The following is a 20810-nucleotide window of genomic DNA, read 5'->3' as shown; positions in this document are numbered from 1 at the left end:
GATAAACCCAGCTGGTTCTTTTAGAATCTTCTTTTATTTCGACTATTTCTAAACTGCATAATCTTGTAGAATTTCTTCCTCTTTGCAAAGAACTTAATTTTAGGAAAATACATGATCAACTTGGGTTTCTTAAAGGATTGTTTGAAGGTCACATTTTTTTTTTCCTTTTTCCTTCCAGAATTCATCAAAGAGGTCACCATAGCTCCCAGTTGTTTCTGCTCTGGTTTGCTGGTTGGTGAAGGGAGTTGGCCATAGCAGAGAGACTTTATAGATTATATTCATCTGTCCTCTGCCACTGTGCATCAGTGTAAGGACAGGAAATAATGGGGCAGAAAAATATCCCTGGCCTGGGAGCCAGAGGACCAGGAAGCCCCACATTCTACTTCTGCAGCCTTCAGTGAATTGAATGTCTTAGTAACTTTGATAAAAAAATAGCCACCACTTGATCCCATAACTGTCTCACAAATGTAAGATGGAATTCTAGTTAATAATCATCAGACAGTATACAAACTTTTATTATTTTTTTATTGAGGTGAAATTCATATAATATGCACAAATTTTGAATTTTATAAATTATCCTAGATTCGCATCTCAGCTGTTCCTCTTCCTGGGTAAGTTACTTCACCTCATCTAAAGCTCGGTTTTCTCCCGTATAAAATGGAGATAACAAGGATTCCTATCTCACAAATAGAAAATTTTTCTTTAGGTTTGCTGTAAGGAAGACATTTGATAGCAATGTCTGGCTTAGAGTAAACATTCAGTAAGTGGAAGCTATAATTACCATTAACAATAATAAAATGCCAAATAAATTATTGCCTGAAGTACTCCTGTCCTCCCAAAATGGTGTCAGGTTCTTAAGACACTGGATATGGCTCTTCAGTCTGATTCTCCGTAGCCCCTTTTGCTCTTAGGCTCAGCAAATGGGATGCTTCTGTCTTCTTATCTCGTGCTTGGGGAGACAGAAAGATGAAAACCAAATGGCATCCAGCCCTGGTGCTGTTCTGGCCTCCTTTCCCACTGGGTGGTGTCATGGCAGCCTGTAATCCCTATGGCGTTTTCTGATGCTCTACAGCTCCAGGAGGGGTTCAGAGAGACTGGAGGCAGCATCGTGAAGTGTCACCTGCCCAAGGATTGTGCTTATTGCATGAAGCTGTGAACCTCACAGGGCTACAGAAATCACTTGCAGGGGTTGAATTCGTTTAAAAAATTTTTTTGATTTTGTTGATGCCTTAAATGTTTTTCCCCTTTAGACAGAGCACATGCTTTTAAAAAATTCTAATTGTATGTTTGCTTAATGGAGTATAATTATATATCAAGTAAATATGTAATTATGCAGTACTTTAAATTAATATTATTTACTTGATTGGTTTAATGATTCTGAACAATTAGCCTATTGTGCTAAGAACAGTTTAGCCAGCTTTTAGCTGAGACTCAGATATTGACATTTAGTGTTTGTAGGAGTGACATACAGTTTCTAAAAGGTTTAAAGATACTGCCTGAGAAAACAAATTTCCTACACTTTTACATGGTCGCAACCTAAAAAAACAACAAAATCGGTTCCTTCCTCAAGGTACTTTACATGTAGACAAAGACAAATCTTATTATAAGAAGAGATTGCCGGGCTTCCCTGGTGGCACAGTGGTTGGGAGTCCGCCTGTGGATGCCGGGGACGCGGGTTCGTGCCTTGGTCTGGGAAGATCCCACGTGCCGCGGAGCGCCTGGGCCCGTGAGCAATGGCCGCTGAGCCTGTGCGTCCGGAGCCTGTGCTCCGCAACGGGAGAGGCCACAACAGTGAGAGGCCCGCGTACCACAAAAAAAAAAAAAAAGGGATTGCCAAATAGGGTTCATTCTTCGTTCTTTCACTCATTGATTCACTCAGCAAATACCTACCGAGTGCCTGCCATTGGACTAGCACGTGGACTCTGGACTTGGGTTACAAAAATGAAAAATGGTCTCTCTTCTCATGGAGCTTAGTGTCTAGAGGGGGAGACAGACATAAACAGTTAATTTGAATACAATAGGCTGGCACTTACTGCGTTTACATTGTGCTCCTTAATTCTTACCACCATTTTTATTTTACACACAAGAGAACTGAGGCTTGGAGAGGTTAGCAACTTGTCTAAGGTGAATCAGGTAGTAAGTGGTAAAGCTGAGGTGAAAACCCAACGGTGGTTTCACCATTTTGCTCTACTGGTGAAAGCTATAACAGGTGAAAATGGACAAAGATGACTGAGATGACTAAGCACTTCTGCCTGTGGGTGTTAGAGAAACTGTGGGAGACAAGAGAACACTTGAACTTCGGCTTTGGAGTATGAATAGAAATTTACCAAGGGAAAGAAAAACATCACAGGCAGGAAGCAGCTTGTATAAAAGTATATTTTGCAATTCCTCTGATGGCAAAATTTTTCTTCCCAATTATTCTGGTTTTAATCAATACATTATTTCCATTCCTTGAGAACTTGTCAATGGGGAATCTATCTGAGGATAAAGAATCGGCCAGAAATAGACCCAAATCATGTTGGGTGAAAGGGGCAAGCTGTTATGGAGTTTAAATCGACAGAGGCCCAATACTGGGTCACCCTGGATTGTTTGGTAGCTTTGTTAGGCATTTCCTCTACTTTGTTTAATAAACTATACCTGTCATTCTCAAAGGTCTAGGAAAATTAATAACCTGGAAGGTCCCCTGACGCTACCCACAATCATTTTGTAGGAAAAAAGTTACAAATTAACCAAAAAGAATGGGTTTTTTGGCAGCCACAGAGAGAGAGAGAAACTCCGTGTGTTTGCTTTCAGGTGTCAGCTCTAGAGACCACAGATAATTTCCCACTTATATTTTGACTAGTTATTATCTAGTTACTAGAAAAGCATGAACCAAACAGATTATTCCTGCCTCTCTCTCCCCACTCTTAAATGTAAAGAATTTGGGACGTTTGGGTTTTCTGAGACCAGTGGTGTTAGTGTTGCAGACACTTTCTGATGATACCATCTGTATAAAACCTGTTGTTTTCTCCAGAATTCCCTGTATCAGCCAGTGGCACCTGCCATCCTTTTATCCTTTTATCCAGCCATTCAGGCTGGAAACCTAGCAGTCATCCTCGATTGCTCCCCCTCCACATACCCCTCCATACTCATGCACTGCCACCCTGTGATCAGTCCCTGAGTCTTGTACAGGCATTCCACTTCCTCTCTATTTTTTGAATCCCTCAAGTCTTTGTGTGTCCCACTGCCACTCATCCAGCCTAAGCCACCATCATTTCTTACTTAAATTCCTAATATAGCCACCTGACTGTACTCTCTGACTTTTGTCTTGTGTCATCTATATCTGTTCTCCGTACTGGACCTTGAGAGGTCTTTGGAAAATGTGAGAGTCACTCTCCTTCTTAAATACTTCTCTCAGTTCTTAACAAGGCCTGGTATGATCTGACCCTTCAGTCTATGATTTTGCCATATAGGGTTTCATTCATTTTTTCCAAACATAGCTAGCTCTATCTGACCTTAGGGCTTTGCACTGACAGTTACCTGATAAAATAATAATAATAATGATAGCCAGTATTAATTGATCACTTTGTGTATGTCAGATACTGAGCTAAGCCCTTGAAATACATTCTCATGTAGTAGCCACAACCCTATGAGGCAGGTAGGTAGGTATCATTCATGACATTTTATGGAGAAAGGCTTAGAGAGGTCATGAAGTTTGCCTAAGTTTTTCCTTGCTGTTAAATTAATAAATACCTAATCGATTGAGGCTCATGCCTAGAATTTTGAGGCAAATGATAATCTCAACCAGTATACTGTTGCAGCAAAGTGACTTATACTCAGAAGACCTGGGTTGCAATGCTGGTACTGACCAGCAGTGTGACGTTAGACAAGACAACCTCTGAGAGTCAGTTTTCTTATCTGCAAAATAGAGACCATATTAGTACCTGTCTTATATGACTGTTGTACAGATCAGAGCCAAGCAGAATTCTAGGAACATAGCTGATATCCTATAATGTGTTAAAATGAACATGTGTGTTAGATGAATGAAAATGCTAGAGGTTGCCCCCATGGAGTTGTAGGTTCCCTCATTAAAAGAGGAAGAAATAAGACCCTTGAAAAAGCCTATCTTTAGCTTATCCAGCAGCACTTTTTCGTGTTTTCACTTTTATCATCTTGGATAAAATTAGGGATAGTGCAGGATTTATAATGTAATCCTATAATTAAGCATCTAGTAGGCAGGTCAAAACATTTTATACTAAATAGAAATTAAATGCAGTGGAACATTGAACCTTTGAAATCCAAATACTGGAACCTTTAAAAATCCAAATATGTATGTTAAATCATCTAGTTTAATTTTAAATGTTTTGGATTGGCCAAAAAGTTCGTTCGGGTTTTTCCGTAAGCGCTTACAAAAACTCGAAGGAACTTTTTGGCCAACCCAATATTTCAAAATATGTTTACCGAAACAGAATTTTTGTATTAAAAAAATTGCAGGATTAAACTCTTCTTTCTGTGTTTGGACCCTGTTCCCAACTCTTTCTGCTGTATTAAAAGAGAATGTAGTGTCACTTCCAGAAGTTGTTTGGTGTGCTACCTGCCCATGGAGAGGAAGTCGCTTGGCGAATTCATTTCCTTCCGCTGTGTTCCTTTAGGTCTCAGAATGCAGTTGGCCCATCAGGCAGGCCCCCAGTCTGCACAACCTCTTTGCTGTGTGTCGGAATATGTATAACTGGCTACTACAGAATCCCAAAAATGTCTGTGTTGTCCATTGCTTGGTGAGTAACCTTTTCTTGTTGCTGTTGTGGCTATCATTCATGCTGGTTTGGTTTGGTCAAATACAAATGGCCTTACACAGACTGGTGAACCAGGTAGTGCTTAAGTTGAATAAGCATTTCTTAAGAACCCACTTAGGAATTAGGTGATGTGAAGGATATAAAATGAGGGGAAAGCTTATTATTCTTGCCCTAAAGCTCGAATACCAGTGGGAGAGGCAGATATGTATACAACCCACATGATACAGGGCCTCTGGAATGTGCTAGCTATTATAGAAGAGATAGAAACAAGAGCTGTGTGTGCATAGGCAAAAATGCCATTGAGTTTTGGATGAATAGAATTGACATAAGCACACTGGAATATTCTTTTCTTACCTTTATGTTTGAATAAAAATGAAATAAAAAGACATCTATGCCCTTATAAGTAGTCACATAGATTGACTGTATTTTATAGCAATTCCCAGTGGAACTGAGGATTTTTCTGACCACTGACTTCCTAGAATCCCTTTCCCCAACCTTCCTCTGGAGGGCTCTTGCCTATTGTTTAAAACTCAACTTTAGGTAAAATCTTTTTTGACAATATGGACATTCAACCTATATATCTAAATGTCTTTGGATTTAAGCATTTAATATACTGCATCATCATACTCTGGTGGCCTGCCTGTTTCCCCACTAGACTGTTAGCATCCTGTGGGCAAGAACTGTGCCTTTTTTACTTTGGAATCCCAGGTATGAAATATTTTTTTTTAACACTGTATTTTATTTTTACAAGAGATAAATAAACTGACACCAAGCATTGTAAATGGATGACCACAACAAAAGCAACAATGATTGCAATTACCAAACACAAAACACACTCACTCTATCTCATAATATTGACATTCAGTCCAGGAATCCTCCACTGTAACAGCTCCTTTACTTTGCAGTGAAAATTGATTTGTATATTTTTTGCCTCTGAGTCCTTGTGGGATTTTTTTTTTTTTATTCAAACAGAAAGTCACAAGGTATGAAAGATTTGAATAAGCGATTGGATATATAAAGAAATGAACACACAAATGAAATCTGAGCATAAATACTAGAACTATTCATTGCTTCTGTAAACTTCAAGGTGTATTTTTTGCTATAATCTTAGTTGATGATTTTCTCCCTCTTTCTTGAGAGCTAGTTGGCTAAAAGAGGGATGAAAGCTGAGATTTTTTCTTCTTTCCATCTCAGAACCCCAAATTCTTGGTAATAAAAGAAGAACACTTGGTGCTTCATAGGAGTTTAATGTGAAAGGCCAAAGGGTTTTCCTTTCAGAGACAGAACAGGTTGTATAAAGGACAGATTATTTTTAGAGACTAAGCAGCCTTTAGGTACTTTGGTGATTTTTTTCTTCACTCGAGAACTTTCTAAAAGTTCAGCGAGCCTAGGTCTGGCAGCTTTGTAAGAGAAGATGGCTCGAGAGAGACCAGAGGCTCCCAGTTCTAATGATACAATCATAACAAATAAAAACCCAATGAAGAAGAAAAAAGAAGAGACATACAAAGAGTGAAGACCCTATAGCCTGCTCTCTAGGCTTACTGAAAAAGGACATGCATGAGTTGGAAGTCTGCACCAAGTCTTTGGAAGTGGAATTGCAGCTGGAGGTGGGAGCATTTATTTTTATCCTATATATACTGCTGTTTTATTAAAAATAATCATATATTCATCTTTTAATTAAAAAAACTAAGAAAACTTTAAAAAAGACCTGCATGGCTGATAAAAGGAGGGAACACATATCTAAGAGCCATGAACCTGTTAAAAGAGTGTCAGGAAGACTAAATTCTAAAAAGAATTAAGATTGAGAAAAATGTCTTTTTAAAGAAAACTGTCCTTGGAATAGGGACAACAACAAATGCTGGAGGCACACGGTATAATCTTAAGTCCTTTATTCTGTTCCTTCATGGGGGAACAGATGTCAAGCTAGAAAGGGAGTAACACTGATAATTAAGACAAAGCTGAGAGGTAGGGAGATAGTAAAAGAGCGTCACAATACTTAAAAATAATCCACTCTCTAGACTTAAATTATGTGACAGAATGCTAAAAGCACTTGGAAAAGCAATTATGGGTTCCTTATGCAGTATTGAGGAAACAGGAAGAAGAGTGCCAGTGAAGAAAGGAGAGGAGATTTTTTTTCCAAAAGATGGAGGAGGTTGATCCTGGAAAGTTACAGGCTGATGAGCCTGATGGCAATTCAAGGTGAAATTCGAACACAGTTTGTGCACAGATGATTTGAAACTCTTAGAAAAAAGGAGTCCACATCGATTCATTATGAACACACATATCAAACCAACTGGACTTTCGGAACAAGACGAATAGATTAGTAGAAATAGTTTATTGGAGTCCTGCGAGATATTTCCCCATTTCTTATATTCAAGATGGAGAAATTGGGGCTAAATTTTTAGACATTTAGACAACTATTGGCTGAATATTGCTTCCAAAGATAGGTGACTAATGGATCAGCATCCTCCCAGGAAAAGGTTGCATTTGGTTGCCCTTTTATTACAGCTTTGAAAATGTGGAGGCAAGCTTCTCAGTTTTCTCAGATGGGTCATTTCATAGAAACTACCAGTGTGAAATTAAACACAGGGTAAATGTAAAGTCCTGAATTCTGGTTCTAAAAGATTAAGTGTGTTTGTCCATTAACACATCATTTGAAAAAGAACTAACAGTTTTAGTGAATAGAAAGATCAATAAGAGCTCATGGTGTGATTTAGCTTACATTTAAACTAGTTTAGCCTGGGGTTATGTTAATAAAAGCAGAGGGTTCTTACCACACTAAGGAAGATGATATTTCCTCTCTAGTTTGGTCAGAGCACATCTTATATCTTGCATTTCACATCTGGGCAGCACATTTAAGGCTGTTGTTTTAAAACTGGAGTCTGTTAAGAGGAAGTCCACTGAATGATGATGTCTCTTAAAATGGAACATCAAATGAGGAAGAATTGAAGGGATTGTGTAGTAGTCAGGGTTCTCCAGAGAAACAGAACTGACAGGATATGTGTAGAGATACATAGGTAAGAGGAGGTTTATTATAGGAATTGGCTCAAGTGATTCTGGAGGCCTAGAAGTCCCACAATCTGCCTCCTGCAAGATGGAGAACCAGGAAAGCCAGTGGTAACATTTAGTCCATGTTCGAAGCCCTGAGAACCAAGGGAGCCGCTGGTGTAGGTCTGAAAGCCAAGAGCTCCGATGTCCAAGAACAGGGAGAAGATGGGGGTCCCAGCTCAAGAAGACAAAGAGAATTCTCCCTTCCTTTGCCTTTTTGTTCTATTTGGACCCTCAACAGGTTGGATGATGCCAGCCCACTTTGGTGAGGGCGAATCTCCACTCAGTCTACTGATTCAAATGCTGATCTCTTCCAGAAACGCCCTCACAGACACACCCAGAAATAATGTTCTACCGGCTCTTTGGGCATCTCTCAGTCCAATCAAGTTGTGACATAAAATTATCACAGATTGGGTATGTTTTCAACCTGGAAAATAGAAAAGTTGATGGAAAGGGAGAGTATTTCAGATATGTGAAGGGTTGTCCCAGGGAGAAAGGAGTAGGTTTACACTTTGTCCAGAGAGAAGGAAGAATGAGGATCGTTGAGTGGAATAGACTGCAGCTCAGCACGTTCAAGTATAAGGAAGAACTTTGTGAAGTCCGTCCAGAAGCAGGATGCTCCTTGTCACTTAAAGCATTCTAGAAGAAGCTGCTCACCATCTGTCAGGAATGTCATCGCTTGCATTCCTTTACTGAGTGCGGTTGAATCAGGTGAAGCTTCTTTATTTTATATCCATCTAGGAACATAACTCTGGGTAAAATACACACATCGCATATTCCAAAAAGCAGTATTTGCCTAACCTGAGAACTCTTTACCTTCACCCTAAACTGAGAGACCTCAACTATTCTGATCCTACAAGTCCAAAGTTACTTTGAAAACTAGATTATTTCTCAGTAAATATGTACAAATCTAATTTATATTGCTGGGTTTCTTAGGTTAGCAGAGAGTCAGTTGTATCCTAAGAATCCGTCTTCCCTTGCTGCTTTGTGATTTAAATAGCTGGGATAGATTTGGGTTTTCAGGTGAACAGTTTTGAACTGACAGGCACATGTAGTTAAGATTTCTGTCCTCCACACGCCACGCCCAGACTCCCCACCCTTCACCTCTTTCTTTTAATTGCAAGTACCAGCCACTCTCAGTGTTGCGTGCCTGACCGATCCATGTTTATGACAAGTTTATACGTTTTCTTTGATAGGATGGACGGGCAGCATCATCAATTCTGGTTGGTGCTATGTTCATTTTCTGTAATCTCTACTCTACTCCTGGCCCAGCTGTTCGATTACTCTACGCAAAGCGACCAGGAATCGGACTTTCGCCATCCCACAGGAGGTAAAGTCAGCTAGATGCAGGGTTGGCGCAGACATGGTCTAATTTGTATCATGTCCCAAAAAAAGGGGAAAAACCTTTTTATATAATCGATGTATTGTCTTCTCTCTTTGGGCACAGTTTCTTCTTTCTCTTATTTAAACTGCATCTCCTTACTTCCTCTTGGGTTAAAACTGCGTCTGATGATAAATTCTGATATTTTTTCTAAAGCTAGCCCTTAACTGATAAATTTAATCTGCTAGATCAAATATTGAGCTAGTGTAAAATGCCCATAAGCTTTTTCATTTAATAAATACCCCTTTGTCAGCTCTTCAGGGGGAAGTACAGCAGTGTCACTAGATAAAAGCTTTCCTAAGTTATGGCAGCATTCTCTTTTGCCAGTTGATGTTTAAAGAATTAACACAGTAAATTTTTATTGTAGGTTAATAATTTATGAGAGCAAACATTCTAGCAAACCAACTGCTTATTTCTTCTGCTGTGGTCGCACCAACAGAATGTCTGTCTTGTGTTTTAGGTACCTGGGCTACATGTGTGACCTCCTAGCAGACAAACCCTACCGCCCTCACTTCAAGCCTCTCACTATTAAGTCGATCACTGTCAGTCCAGTTCCTTTTTTCAACAAGCAGAGAAATGGATGTCGCCCTTACTGTGATGTACTGATTGGAGAAACCAAAATATATACAACTTGTGCAGATTTTGAACGAATGAAGTAAGTCATGATACTTTTCTTCATTTCTTCTTGTGAACTGCTCCATTCCTGTGTAAGTTGGATCCTATTCTTCCTTTGAGGACTACATTATGAAATGCCTGATATTTTAAAAAAGTGTTCAATATAGGTGGTAATCATAGAAAAGCACAATTAAATCAAGGGATGCCGTAGCCCCCCTTCAAATGGTGATACAAACTAAGGGACTAACATGAGCTATAATAAGGGTTCAGACAGTGGTGTAGGGCAGAAGACCTGGACACTTAAGAAGGAGATGACCTTGATAAGAATTGGTGATGATAATGGAAGAATCAGGAACGAATGAGGTTTCTAGGTGAGCAACTAGGTAGATGCTCATATAATTAAAAAGTTATAGAATCTATAATAAAGAGCAAGTACCAGTGGGAGGTGGTGGGAGATATGGAAGAAGGGACTAGATGATAACAGAAAATAAAATTGATTGGAAATAGATTGAATTTCAAAATTGGTATATGAGATACTCACAGAGCATCTCATTGCTGTTTCTATATTGATCTCAGTTAGACTTCTTTGTTCTCTCTCTGTTTTTATCATAAATTTACAGTTAGGGCAAGGTAAATACATCAGGGCTACATGTATTTGGGGAAAACGTTTTCTGCTAATGGGCAATTGATTTATCTAGAAATCAGGATGGGTTCGAGAGAGAGGACCTGGCATAAGACCAGTGGCATCCTGTGGCAGAACCAGTTTGCATCCAGTTGGCACTTGCTGTGCTCCTGACTTTGCTTAAGATAAGAAATGGTTCCTGGGTTCAGGCCTGGGCCAACAGGTGCCTTGGCCAGAGCCACAGAAGACTGCCTGTATACCTGTGTTATTGTTCCAGATTAGACTCTCTCTCAGTGTATGCTTTTGTCTCTGTTTAAAGAGAGTACCGTGTCCAAGATGGAAAAATCTTCATTCCCTTGAGCATCACTGTGCAAGGAGATGTGGTTGTTTCCATGTATCACTTGAGGTCCACCATTGGAAGCCGGCTACAGGCTAAGGTATGGTTTCAGAAAGAATTATGATATAAGCTCAGCTGATCCTTTAATAGGAGTGTACCTCACTTTGGGCTTGAGTGACTTCTGGTTTTAGAATCAGAAAAAACATTTAAAGATTACCTTTGGAAACAACCTAAATGTCCATCAGCAGATGAATGGATAAAGAAAATGTGGTAGAGGGACTTCCCTGGTGGCACAGTGGTTAAGACTCCCCCTGCCAATGCAGGGGACACGGGCTCGATCCCTGGTGTGGGAAGATCCCACATGCTGCGGAGCAACTAAGCCTGTGCACCACAACTACTGAGTCTGCACTTTAGGGCCCACATGCTGCAACTACTGAGCCCGCGTGCCATAGCTACTGAAGCCCGCACGCCTAGAGCCCGTGCTCCGCAACAAGAGAAGCCACCGCAAATGAGAAGCCCACGCACCACAACGAAGAGTAGCCCCCACTCTTGCCACAACTAGAGAAAGCCCACGCACAGCAACGAAGACCGAATTCAGAGAGAAAAAAGAAAAAGAAAAAGAAAATGTGGTGTATATATGTATATATAAATATATATATAAAAATTCGATTATATATATATATATAATGGAATACTACTCAGCCATAAAAAAGAATGAAATAATGCCATTTGCAGCAACATGGATGAACTTAGAGATGATCATACTAAATGAAGTAAGCCGGGAAGAGAAAGACAAATACCATATGATATTACTTTTATATGGAGTCTAAAATATGACACAAATGAACTTATCTAAGAGACAGAAATAGACTCACAGACATAGCAAATAGACTTGTGGTTGCCAAGGGGGAGGGAGGTGGGGGAGGGATGGATTGGGAGTTTGGGATTAGCAGAAGCAAACTATTCTATTATAGAATGGATAAACAACAAAGTCCTACTGTATAGCACAGGGAACTATGTTCAGTATCCTGTGATAAACCATAATGGAAAAGAATATTAAAAAAGAATGTATAAATATGTATAACTGAATCACTTTGCTGTGCAGCAGAAACTGACACAACATTGTAAAGCAACTATACTTCAATTAAAAAAAGAAAACTGCAGGGCTTCCCTGGTGACGCAGTGGTTGAGAGTCCGCCTGCCGATGCAGGGGACACGGGTTCCTGCCCCGGTCTGGGAAGATCCCCAGATGGTTTTGCCAGAAGATGGAAGCCCAAGGACTAAAGAGCAAACCTTGCCCTTTAGAAACTTGTGCCTTTTTTATAGTGCCCTATTTGGATCGGGGTGAGAGGAGATATTTCTATTGAGGATGTGGGATTAAGTAATCATACTTTTTCAATTTTTAAATTGAGATAGAATTTACATAACATAAAATTCACCCTTTTGAAGTGTACAGTTATTTTTAATATTTTCAAAGAGTTGTGCAGCACCGCTAATTCCCAAACATTTTCAACACCCACGAAAGAAACTCTACACCTCTTAGCAGCCACTGTCCATTCCTCCTCCTCCATTCCCTAGGCAACCAGGAATCTACTTTCTGTTTCTATGGATTTGCCTACGTTGGACATTTCATGTAAATGGAATCATACAATGTGCGGTCTTTTGTGACTGGCTTCTTTCACTTAGCCTAATGTTTTCAAGGTTCATCCATGTTGTAGCCTATATCAGTACTTCTTTATATACCCAGATAATATTCCATTGTACGGTTATATAGCTTTTATTAATCTCTTCATCATTTGATGAACATTTACGTTATTGCCACCGTTTGGATATCACAAATAACGCTACAGGTAATTGCATTTAAAAAAATTTTATTTATTGAAGTACAGTTGACTTAAAATGTTACATTAGTTTCAAGTGTACAACATAGTGATTCATTATTTTTATAGATTACACACCATACAGAGTTATTATAAAATATTGACTATATTCCCTGTACTATACATTACATCCTTGTGACTTATTTATTTATTTTTTATTGGAGTATAATTGCTTTACAGTGTTGTGTTAGTTTCTGCTGTACAATGAAGTGAATCAGCTATATGTATACATATATCCCCTCCCTCTTGGACCTCCCTCCCACCCCCCACCATCCCACCCATCTAGGTTGTCACAGAGCACCGAGCTGACCTCCCTGTGCTATACAGCAGGTTCCCACTAGCTGTCTATTTTACACATGTAGTGGTTTGTTAAACCCAGTCTCTCAATTCATCTCACCCTCCTCTTCCCCCGCCCATGTCCACATGTCCGTTCTCTACATCTACGTCTCTATTCCTGCCCTACAAATAGGTTCAAAAACAGAAATATAGATCAGTGGTACAGGATAGAAAGCCCAGGGATAAACCCACGGACATATAGTCACCTAATTTATGACAAAGGAGGCCAGAATATACAATGGAGAAAAGACAACCTCTTCAATAAGTGGTGCTGGGAAAACTGGACAGCTACATGTAAAAGAATCAAATTAGAACACTCCCTAACAGCATACACAAAAAGAAACTCCAAATGGATTAAAGACCTAAATGTAAGACTGGACACTATAAAACTCTTAGAGGAAAATGTAGGAAAAACGCTCTTTGTCGTAAACCACAGCAAGATCTTTTTTGACCCGCATCCTAGGGTAATGAAAATAAAACCAAAAATAAACAAATGGGACCTAATGAAATTTAAAAGCTTTTGCACAGCAAAGGAAACCATAAACAAGATGAAAAGACAACCTCAGAGTGGGAGAAAATATTTGCAAATGAAGCAATGGACAAAGGATAAATCTCCAAAATATACAAACAGCTCATGGAACTTAATATCAAAAAAACAGACAACCCAGTTAAAAATGGGCAGGTGACTTATTTATTTTATAACTGGTAATTTGTGCCTCTTAATCCCCTTCACCTATTTCACCCTTCTCCCCTGTGACAACCACTAGTTCGTTCCATGTGTCTGTGAGTCTGTTTCTGTTTTGTTATGTTTGTTCATTTGTTTTGTTTTCAGAGTCCACATATAAGTAAAGCATACAGTATTTACCTCTGTCTGACTTACTTCACTAGGTATAACACCCTCCAGGTCTATGCATTGTGTTGCAAGTGGCAAGATTTCGTTCTTTTTTATGGCTGAGTAATAACCATATATTACATCTTCTTTATCCATTCATCTGTCAGTGAGCCCTTAGGTTGCTTCCATATCTTGGCTGTTGTGAATAATGCTGCTATGAACTCAATGTTAAAAAACAAACAAACAAAAAAAAAAACACAATTTAAAAATGGGCAGAAGACCTAAATAGGCCTTTTTTCCCAAAGAAGACATACAGATGGCCAACAGACACATGCAAAGATGCTCAACATCACTAATCATCAGGGAAATGCAAATCAAAACCACAGTGAGTTATCACCTCACACCCATCAGAATGGCTATTATCAAAAAGACAAGGAATAACAAGTGTTATTATGGCAAAGGTGTGGAGGAAAGGGCACCCTAGTACACTGTTGGGGGGGATGTAAATTGCTACACCAATATGGAAAACAGTATGGAGTCCCCCCGCCCCCTTGCCCAAATTAAAAGTAGAACTACCACATGATCCTGCAATTTCACTCCTGGGTATCTATCTGAAGAAAATGAAAACACTAATTTGAAAAGGTATATGCACCCTAATGTTCATAGCAAGTAATTGTATTTTAATTCATTAAATATTTGCTAAGTACATACTCTGTGCCAGTCATTGCCTAGGGGTTTAGGAGTGACAAGAGTAAAACTGTATCTCTGCCTTTAAGGAGCTCAGGTGAAATTCACACATGTACAAATATCCACTACCATTGTAGAGGTAGGATGAAATGTCATAATGGGAGCAGTTTGTTTTATCCAGTGGTGGTTCAGAAAGGCTACAGAGGATGTGACCTTTCAAGGTGGTCCTTGAAGGATGAGTTCATGAGGTTGGAGCAGGTGCATCCTAGACAGAAGGAATGGGATGAGTCAAAGTATTGCAAGGTGTAAGAACATAGGGCATTAGCAGATAAAGGAATGGCTTGCCAAGGCAGAGTTCGTGGAGAGGAGAGGCTAGAAATGAACCTGGGTCAGCTCCAAATGAGGAGGTTGTTTAATATTCATAGAAAACAAAGACGCTATAGAAACAGTTGATGGTGTATGACTCCCCCAAACATAATCTTTGGATCTGATTCCCTTTTCAGTGGTTGATTATAATGTGCTTCTCTTGTATTTTTAGGTGACCAACACTCAGATATTCCAGCTTCAGTTTCATACTGGATTCATTCCACTGGACACAACAGTTTTAAAGTTCACCAAGTGAGTGCTACTTGGGCCAAAATCCCTTTTCAATCCAAGCAGCTGTGAAATGCTAGGAGTCAAGTGCTAAAGGCTCCTTAGTGCCATGCTGCAGCTTCCCCCCAAATCCTGTGCTTCAGGGCTGTAGCGTGTGGCTTAGCAACATACAGAGGCTGGTTGCATTTTATAACTTTCAGTTGGGTGTGATTTGTCCTAAACACAAGTGGATCAGACTTCAAATTGCAAGGTCTAAAATACCATCTGAGGGAACAAGAGTGAACAAAGAGGGAACAGAGTTTCAATACCGTGATCCTTTGCGTCTGTGTATCCCTTTGTGTTTTGCAACATGGAAGGCAGTGGAATCAGCAGTATGATATGAGCAATGACCAGTCAGAATGGATGCCAGGCCACAGCACTGAAGCAGGGTCCTGGGGGACCCCCTGCACCAAATATTCTAGCACCCTTAGTTGCTATTGTTAAAGTGTGGCCTAGAGAACTCAAGGGAGTGGCTGAAGGTGGGGTGATAGGTGGGAGTTGCTGGGGTCAGCTTAGGAGTAGACATTCAAGAGCTCAAGGTGGTAGCTCTGGGCTTATTTCACTATTTTAACAACTGATTTGGTCCTGCCAGTGCTTACTGTCTGGATATATCCACCCTGCTATCTAGAATGCTTTCACGTGCAGTAGTATTTAAATTCTATGGGTAGGCATTATTTTCCTCTTTTCTCTAGATAAGGAAACTGAGACTCAGAAAAGTAAAGTCTCTCATCTGGTTAATGGTTGATTTTTCCCTAGAAACGCGTCTCAGAGTGAAACTAAGAATCAATCTACAATGGTTTCTGTGCCGAACATCATACTGGTTCCATTGTTTTTCACTGATCTTATTCTTTGAAATCCCTATTTAGGCCTGAGTTGGATGCATGTGATGTACCAGAAAAATATCCTCAGCTATTTCAGGTGACTCTGGATGTGGAACTACAGCCCCATGACAAAGTGATAGACTTAACCCCCCCATGGGAACATTACTGCACAAAAGATGTCAACCCTAGCATCCTCTTCTCTTCTCACCAGGAGCATCAAGATACTCTGGTCTTAGGAGGTATGAGTCACCTGGTGGTTTTGTTTTCAGGACGAAGCCTCTGTGTGATTTCTCACATTGATTTATTTCCTGTGCTTCCTTGATGTCTTTTGTCTTATAGGACAGGCTCCAATAGACATCCCTCCAGACAACCCCAGACATTTTGGGCAAGGCGGCTTCTTTTCCACTCTCTGTTGGCAAGGTACTTCTAAGCATTTCTTCCAAGTTACATGGTTAGGTGGTTAAGTTATGTGGTTCTTGTATGTATAAAGAGGATGCGTCCTCGAAGCAGCCTAAAGTAAAGCAGCATTTAGAAGTCATCCATCTAGGGTCTTCTTTGTTTCACATTCTTCCTGCTCATTCCTTTTCCAGATCAGGAGCTTCCCTACTTTGAACTCCATGGACGCTCTTAGATTGATGCAAAAGGCCATGTTAAGCTGAACTTTATCTTTTCTATCTATGCAGTGTTTTGGATCACATCTTTCCTGGATTTATGAACAATCATGATATTTTCTAGGATCTCCCTTTACACTGCTGGCACACAAAGAAATTAACAAAGGACTCTATCTCCTGCCCTTAAAAATATAAAACCTGGCACACTACTCCACCCACCCCGCCCAGGCTCTAACCACTAGCAGGGCAGAGGTGAGCTTCCCCTGGGACAGGGAAGGCAAAACTTTGCCTACATATCTCCGCTACTTGCTTTAACAACCTTGGCAGAAATTGGGCTCGATCACAATATCCTTTTTTGCCAAATCTGGAGATGTGTTTAGAATCCTTCCCGATGTGACACTTCTGACTGCTACCGTAAGTAGACTAGCATTGGCATTCTGATCGATACCCATTCGCCATCCTTGTTTTAGAGTTTGCTGAGGTTAACTGCCAAGTTCGATGTAGAATTCCATGGCAAGGACTTTCTTTAGAAAAGGGCAGGAAACTGGCTTTGGTGATAGTGTACTTAAAATCCTCTTGATTGACCTTCCTTTGCCATGTAAACATAAGACAGGATTCCCATTGCCTACACAGTTTTCCATGTTTGATAAAAAAATTGTTCATAGCATTCCTTTGAATCGAAGTCTTGCTTTCAGAATTTTCTACTGAGAAATGGGACCAATAACATTTTTAAAATTGGAAAACCCAGTGAAATCTAGATAGCAGGTAGATTTCCCAACCCCCTCTTAGTTTCACCTATATCTTTCTTCCTCACATAAAGGCTTTTAAGAAAACTTTACTTTTACTCTCCACTGCTATTTTAGTAAATAATTTAGAAATCATTCTTATCAGGCTATAAAATAGGTTAAGCACATATGCACAATCTTTTATCTGAACCCAGCAGAGCCAGATGGGTTTAGGAATGCAGAATTTTTTGCAAGTTAGAAAGATGATACGGTACATAAACTGCATATTACTTAGAACCCCCAGTGGCATCTCAGACAATGTGTTATCAAACATGTGAAAATGTCTGTAGTGAAACATAACTCATAACCCTGAGTGAAATCAGTGAAGACTATAACTAACTTTCATGTCAGTCCCAGTCAGATTTTTCCACCAGTTTAGGGAAACCTTTCCTTTTTCACAGCTTTTTGCATTTCAGAATTGGGGATGAGGGATGTGGATCTGTACTTGATTTAGAACGTGGGTCCATCTGACAGTAAGTAACAGAGTTAGAAAGAGGGATCTGTTTCAAGGAGGGCCTGGAAAGTCACTCACCAGCCTCTCCATTCCTTCCCCAGAAGAGGCCCCCATTTTATGCAGAAAGTGTCTCCTCCTAGGTTGGTGTAAGGACCATCCTAAGCAGAGCCGTTCCCTCTATTCACTTATTAGGTGTGGGCTTCACTTCTGCTCCAGACTGTGGGAGAAAGACCTTGCTTTTGGCTGCAGGCCACATGGAGAAGAAAAAGTGAGAGGAGGCAGCAGAGGACTAGGATATAATGTTTTTTTTCAAAACACCGAGCATAGTGCTGGGAAGAAGAAGAAGACGATGATGATAGTAGTAATTTTAAAAAATAATAAAAACCACTTAAGTACTACTTCCTATTGATCTGAGCACTTTCCATATATCATCTCATGTAATTTTCACAATAGTCAATGTGAGCTAGGTTCTATTTATTACTCCCGTTTTGCTGAGGAGAAAACCAAGGCACAGAGAAGTAAAGTCACTTTCTCAGTGTCACAGAGCCAGTAAGTAGCAGAGATGAGATTCAAACTCAGGCTGATTCTAGAGTTCTTGCTCTTCACTCCTATGCTATACTGCCTCTCAGATGCTCAACAAGTAGTCATTGAATGTAATGTGAAATACATCCAGGTTTTCCATTGGTAAGGGTCTAAAAGCATTGTGTGTTTTTCAGGCTTCTCTTTCTCTCTTTCTGAAGTTATGTACATAGACTCTAACAAAAAGCAGTAATGCCGTGGCTGGTAACTAACAGTTTCCTGGCATAATGGCCTTCCTTAGATCAGAAATCGGAGAAATCATTCTGTGAGGAGGACCACGCTGCCCTAGTGAATCAGGAAAGTGAGCAGTCGGATGATGAACTTCTGACCCTTTCCAGCCCACATGGCAATGCCAATGGCGACAAACCTCATGGAGCCAGGAAGCCCAGCAAAAAGCAGCAGGAGCCAGCTGCCCCTCCACCCACTGAGGACGTGGACCTTCTGGGTCTAGAAGGGTCTGCAGTGAGTAAGAACTTCTCTTCACCGGCGGCTCCTCCCACCAATTCCGAACTTCTGAGTGACCTGTTTGGGGGTGGAGGTGCAGCCGGCCCTGCCCGGGCTGGACAGTCAGGGGTGGACGACGTGTTTCATCCGAGTGGACCTACATCTACCCAGTCAACACCGCGCCGGTCCACCGCCTCCACCTCTGCGTCTCCAACACTGAGAGTAGGAGAAGGTAATTTTTTTTCATGTTGCGCTGTACCTCTCAGTGTTGAATTATAACTTTGGGGCCAAGCAGGTGGAATCGAACTTTCCTAATAATCTAGACTTCTCTGATCTCCCTTGTAGTCCCCAAAAGGTCTGTATCTTCATCTCAGTGGGGACCACAAGAGGAAATAGAAATAGTGTCCATTTTGGTAGGACAGTCTAAGAATGAATATTTGAACTTGTCACCCTTACTTTAACTTTTTTTTCAGGGCTTTAGTCCCTGAACTGCTTTAGTTATTTCTGCTCGGAGATGTAAATTGATGAATTGTTGTTAATGATAACAGGTACTATTTGTGGGCTACTTACTATTTGCCAAACATGGAGTTTGACACTAACCATAAATTCAATCTTTATAAAAACACAGTAAATAGGTGCTATTATCTCCATTTTATAGTTGAGGAAATAGAGGCTTAGGGTCAAATTAGTAGCATACTTTTATACAGCTAGTCCTAGGGTCCAAAACCAGGCCATTTGACTCCAGAGCTTTCCCTCAGTTTTCCTGTAATGCCTTCCTGGAATTGAAGTTTTCTGAATACACTTTGGCTGTGCAGAGAAGTACTTGCTTACTTCAAGATATATTTAAGGGACTGCTGCCAGCAGCACAGCTGGCGGAGCAGAGCAGTTGGTGCCAGATACAGAGTTGGAGCCCCATGAGGCTCAGTCAGCTTCACTCTGCTCATTGCCACAGACTCAACCCTTTCTGTGACTGGTCATCCACCGTTCTTTAACATTTGCAAGACAGTAGAGTTGGGTAAGCAGAGGTCCATTATAGCTTCTAAAGAACTAGCTGCCCTTGTTATCATCCCCCATTAACCAAGATGACATCACATTAGGAAGAGTAAAGAGGAGTGTCTCCACTCTCCAGGCATGTGGTAACCTTTAGGAACTTTCTTTCCCAGGATCATCCGTCACTTCTCAGAAGGCTTTGGGCTGGTCTTGATTTATGGTGGTTCAACTGGAGCCATTCTTTACATGAGTGAGTTTCAGAGTCTGTAGATGCTCTGTAGAGCATCTCTGTAGATGGACTGTAGGTGCTGAGGCTCACGTTCCTACATTAGTTATTGATGGAGCTGCAGTGTGGAGCCAGGTGCCCTGAATCCCAGGCCATTTCCTCTACCCTTCAGCAGTTCTTACTCACCACAGTGAACAAAAGCTCTGTCAGGAAAAGAAGTCCCCGGGATCCAAGATAGCATAGTACTCAATGGTCATGTTTTTAAGACCGTGTACCTTATGTGACTTTCACTGATTTAATTCATCATAGTCCCAGGCAGGTAGTTATGTTCCAGGGTCAGATCTAGAGGGGACCTTTCAGACATGAGGTAAATCTGTGCCTCAGGTTATAGACAATGAAATTGAGGCCAGCTGTATTAATTGACTTGTCAAAGGATACACAGCTGATTAGTGCCAATCCAGATCTGGAACTCAGGTATTCTGTCCTCCAAGAGGAAGTAGAAAGAACACTGAGTCCAGAGTTAAAGGCTTGGATTTGAATGTCAGGACTGACACTTACCTATTTGTGTAGGCTTATTAAAACACCTTAATCTTCTTAGCTGTAAAATGGGGAAATACTTACCTATCAGCATTGTTGTAAAGACTAAATTTTAGCTCTTGTCTTGTGTTGGGAAGTTCACTTTTACTTATTAGAGAATGTTGCTAATTTAACATAAGTTGATATTAAAAGTATACCAAGTAGTAGTGAAAAGATTTTA

The 20810-nt window shown here is 40.4% G+C and overlaps 1 protein-coding gene across 1 annotated transcript in view; it reads left to right on the top strand.

The window, feature by feature from the left end:
• Positions 1-20810, top strand: part of DNAJC6 (DnaJ heat shock protein family (Hsp40) member C6) — a gene marked incomplete at both ends in the record, with an annotated part of 91031 nt that overhangs the window by 50852 nt on the left and 19369 nt on the right. The window contains 8 exons of the mRNA XM_082658697.1: positions 4632-4754; positions 9017-9150; positions 9662-9856; positions 10758-10875; positions 15049-15128; positions 16010-16203; positions 16304-16384; positions 18635-19069. Of these exons, the coding sequence (XP_082514823.1) occupies positions 4632-4754; positions 9017-9150; positions 9662-9856; positions 10758-10875; positions 15049-15128; positions 16010-16203; positions 16304-16384; positions 18635-19069 (1360 nt within the window). The remainder of the gene's footprint in view (positions 1-4631; positions 4755-9016; positions 9151-9661; positions 9857-10757; positions 10876-15048; positions 15129-16009; positions 16204-16303; positions 16385-18634; positions 19070-20810) is intronic.

This window comes from Grampus griseus (genome assembly GCF_964374135.1).
Source record: "Grampus griseus genome assembly, chromosome: 1".
NCBI lineage: Eukaryota > Metazoa > Chordata > Mammalia > Artiodactyla > Delphinidae > Grampus > Grampus griseus.
This window is presented reverse-complemented; position numbering and strand designations above follow the sequence as displayed.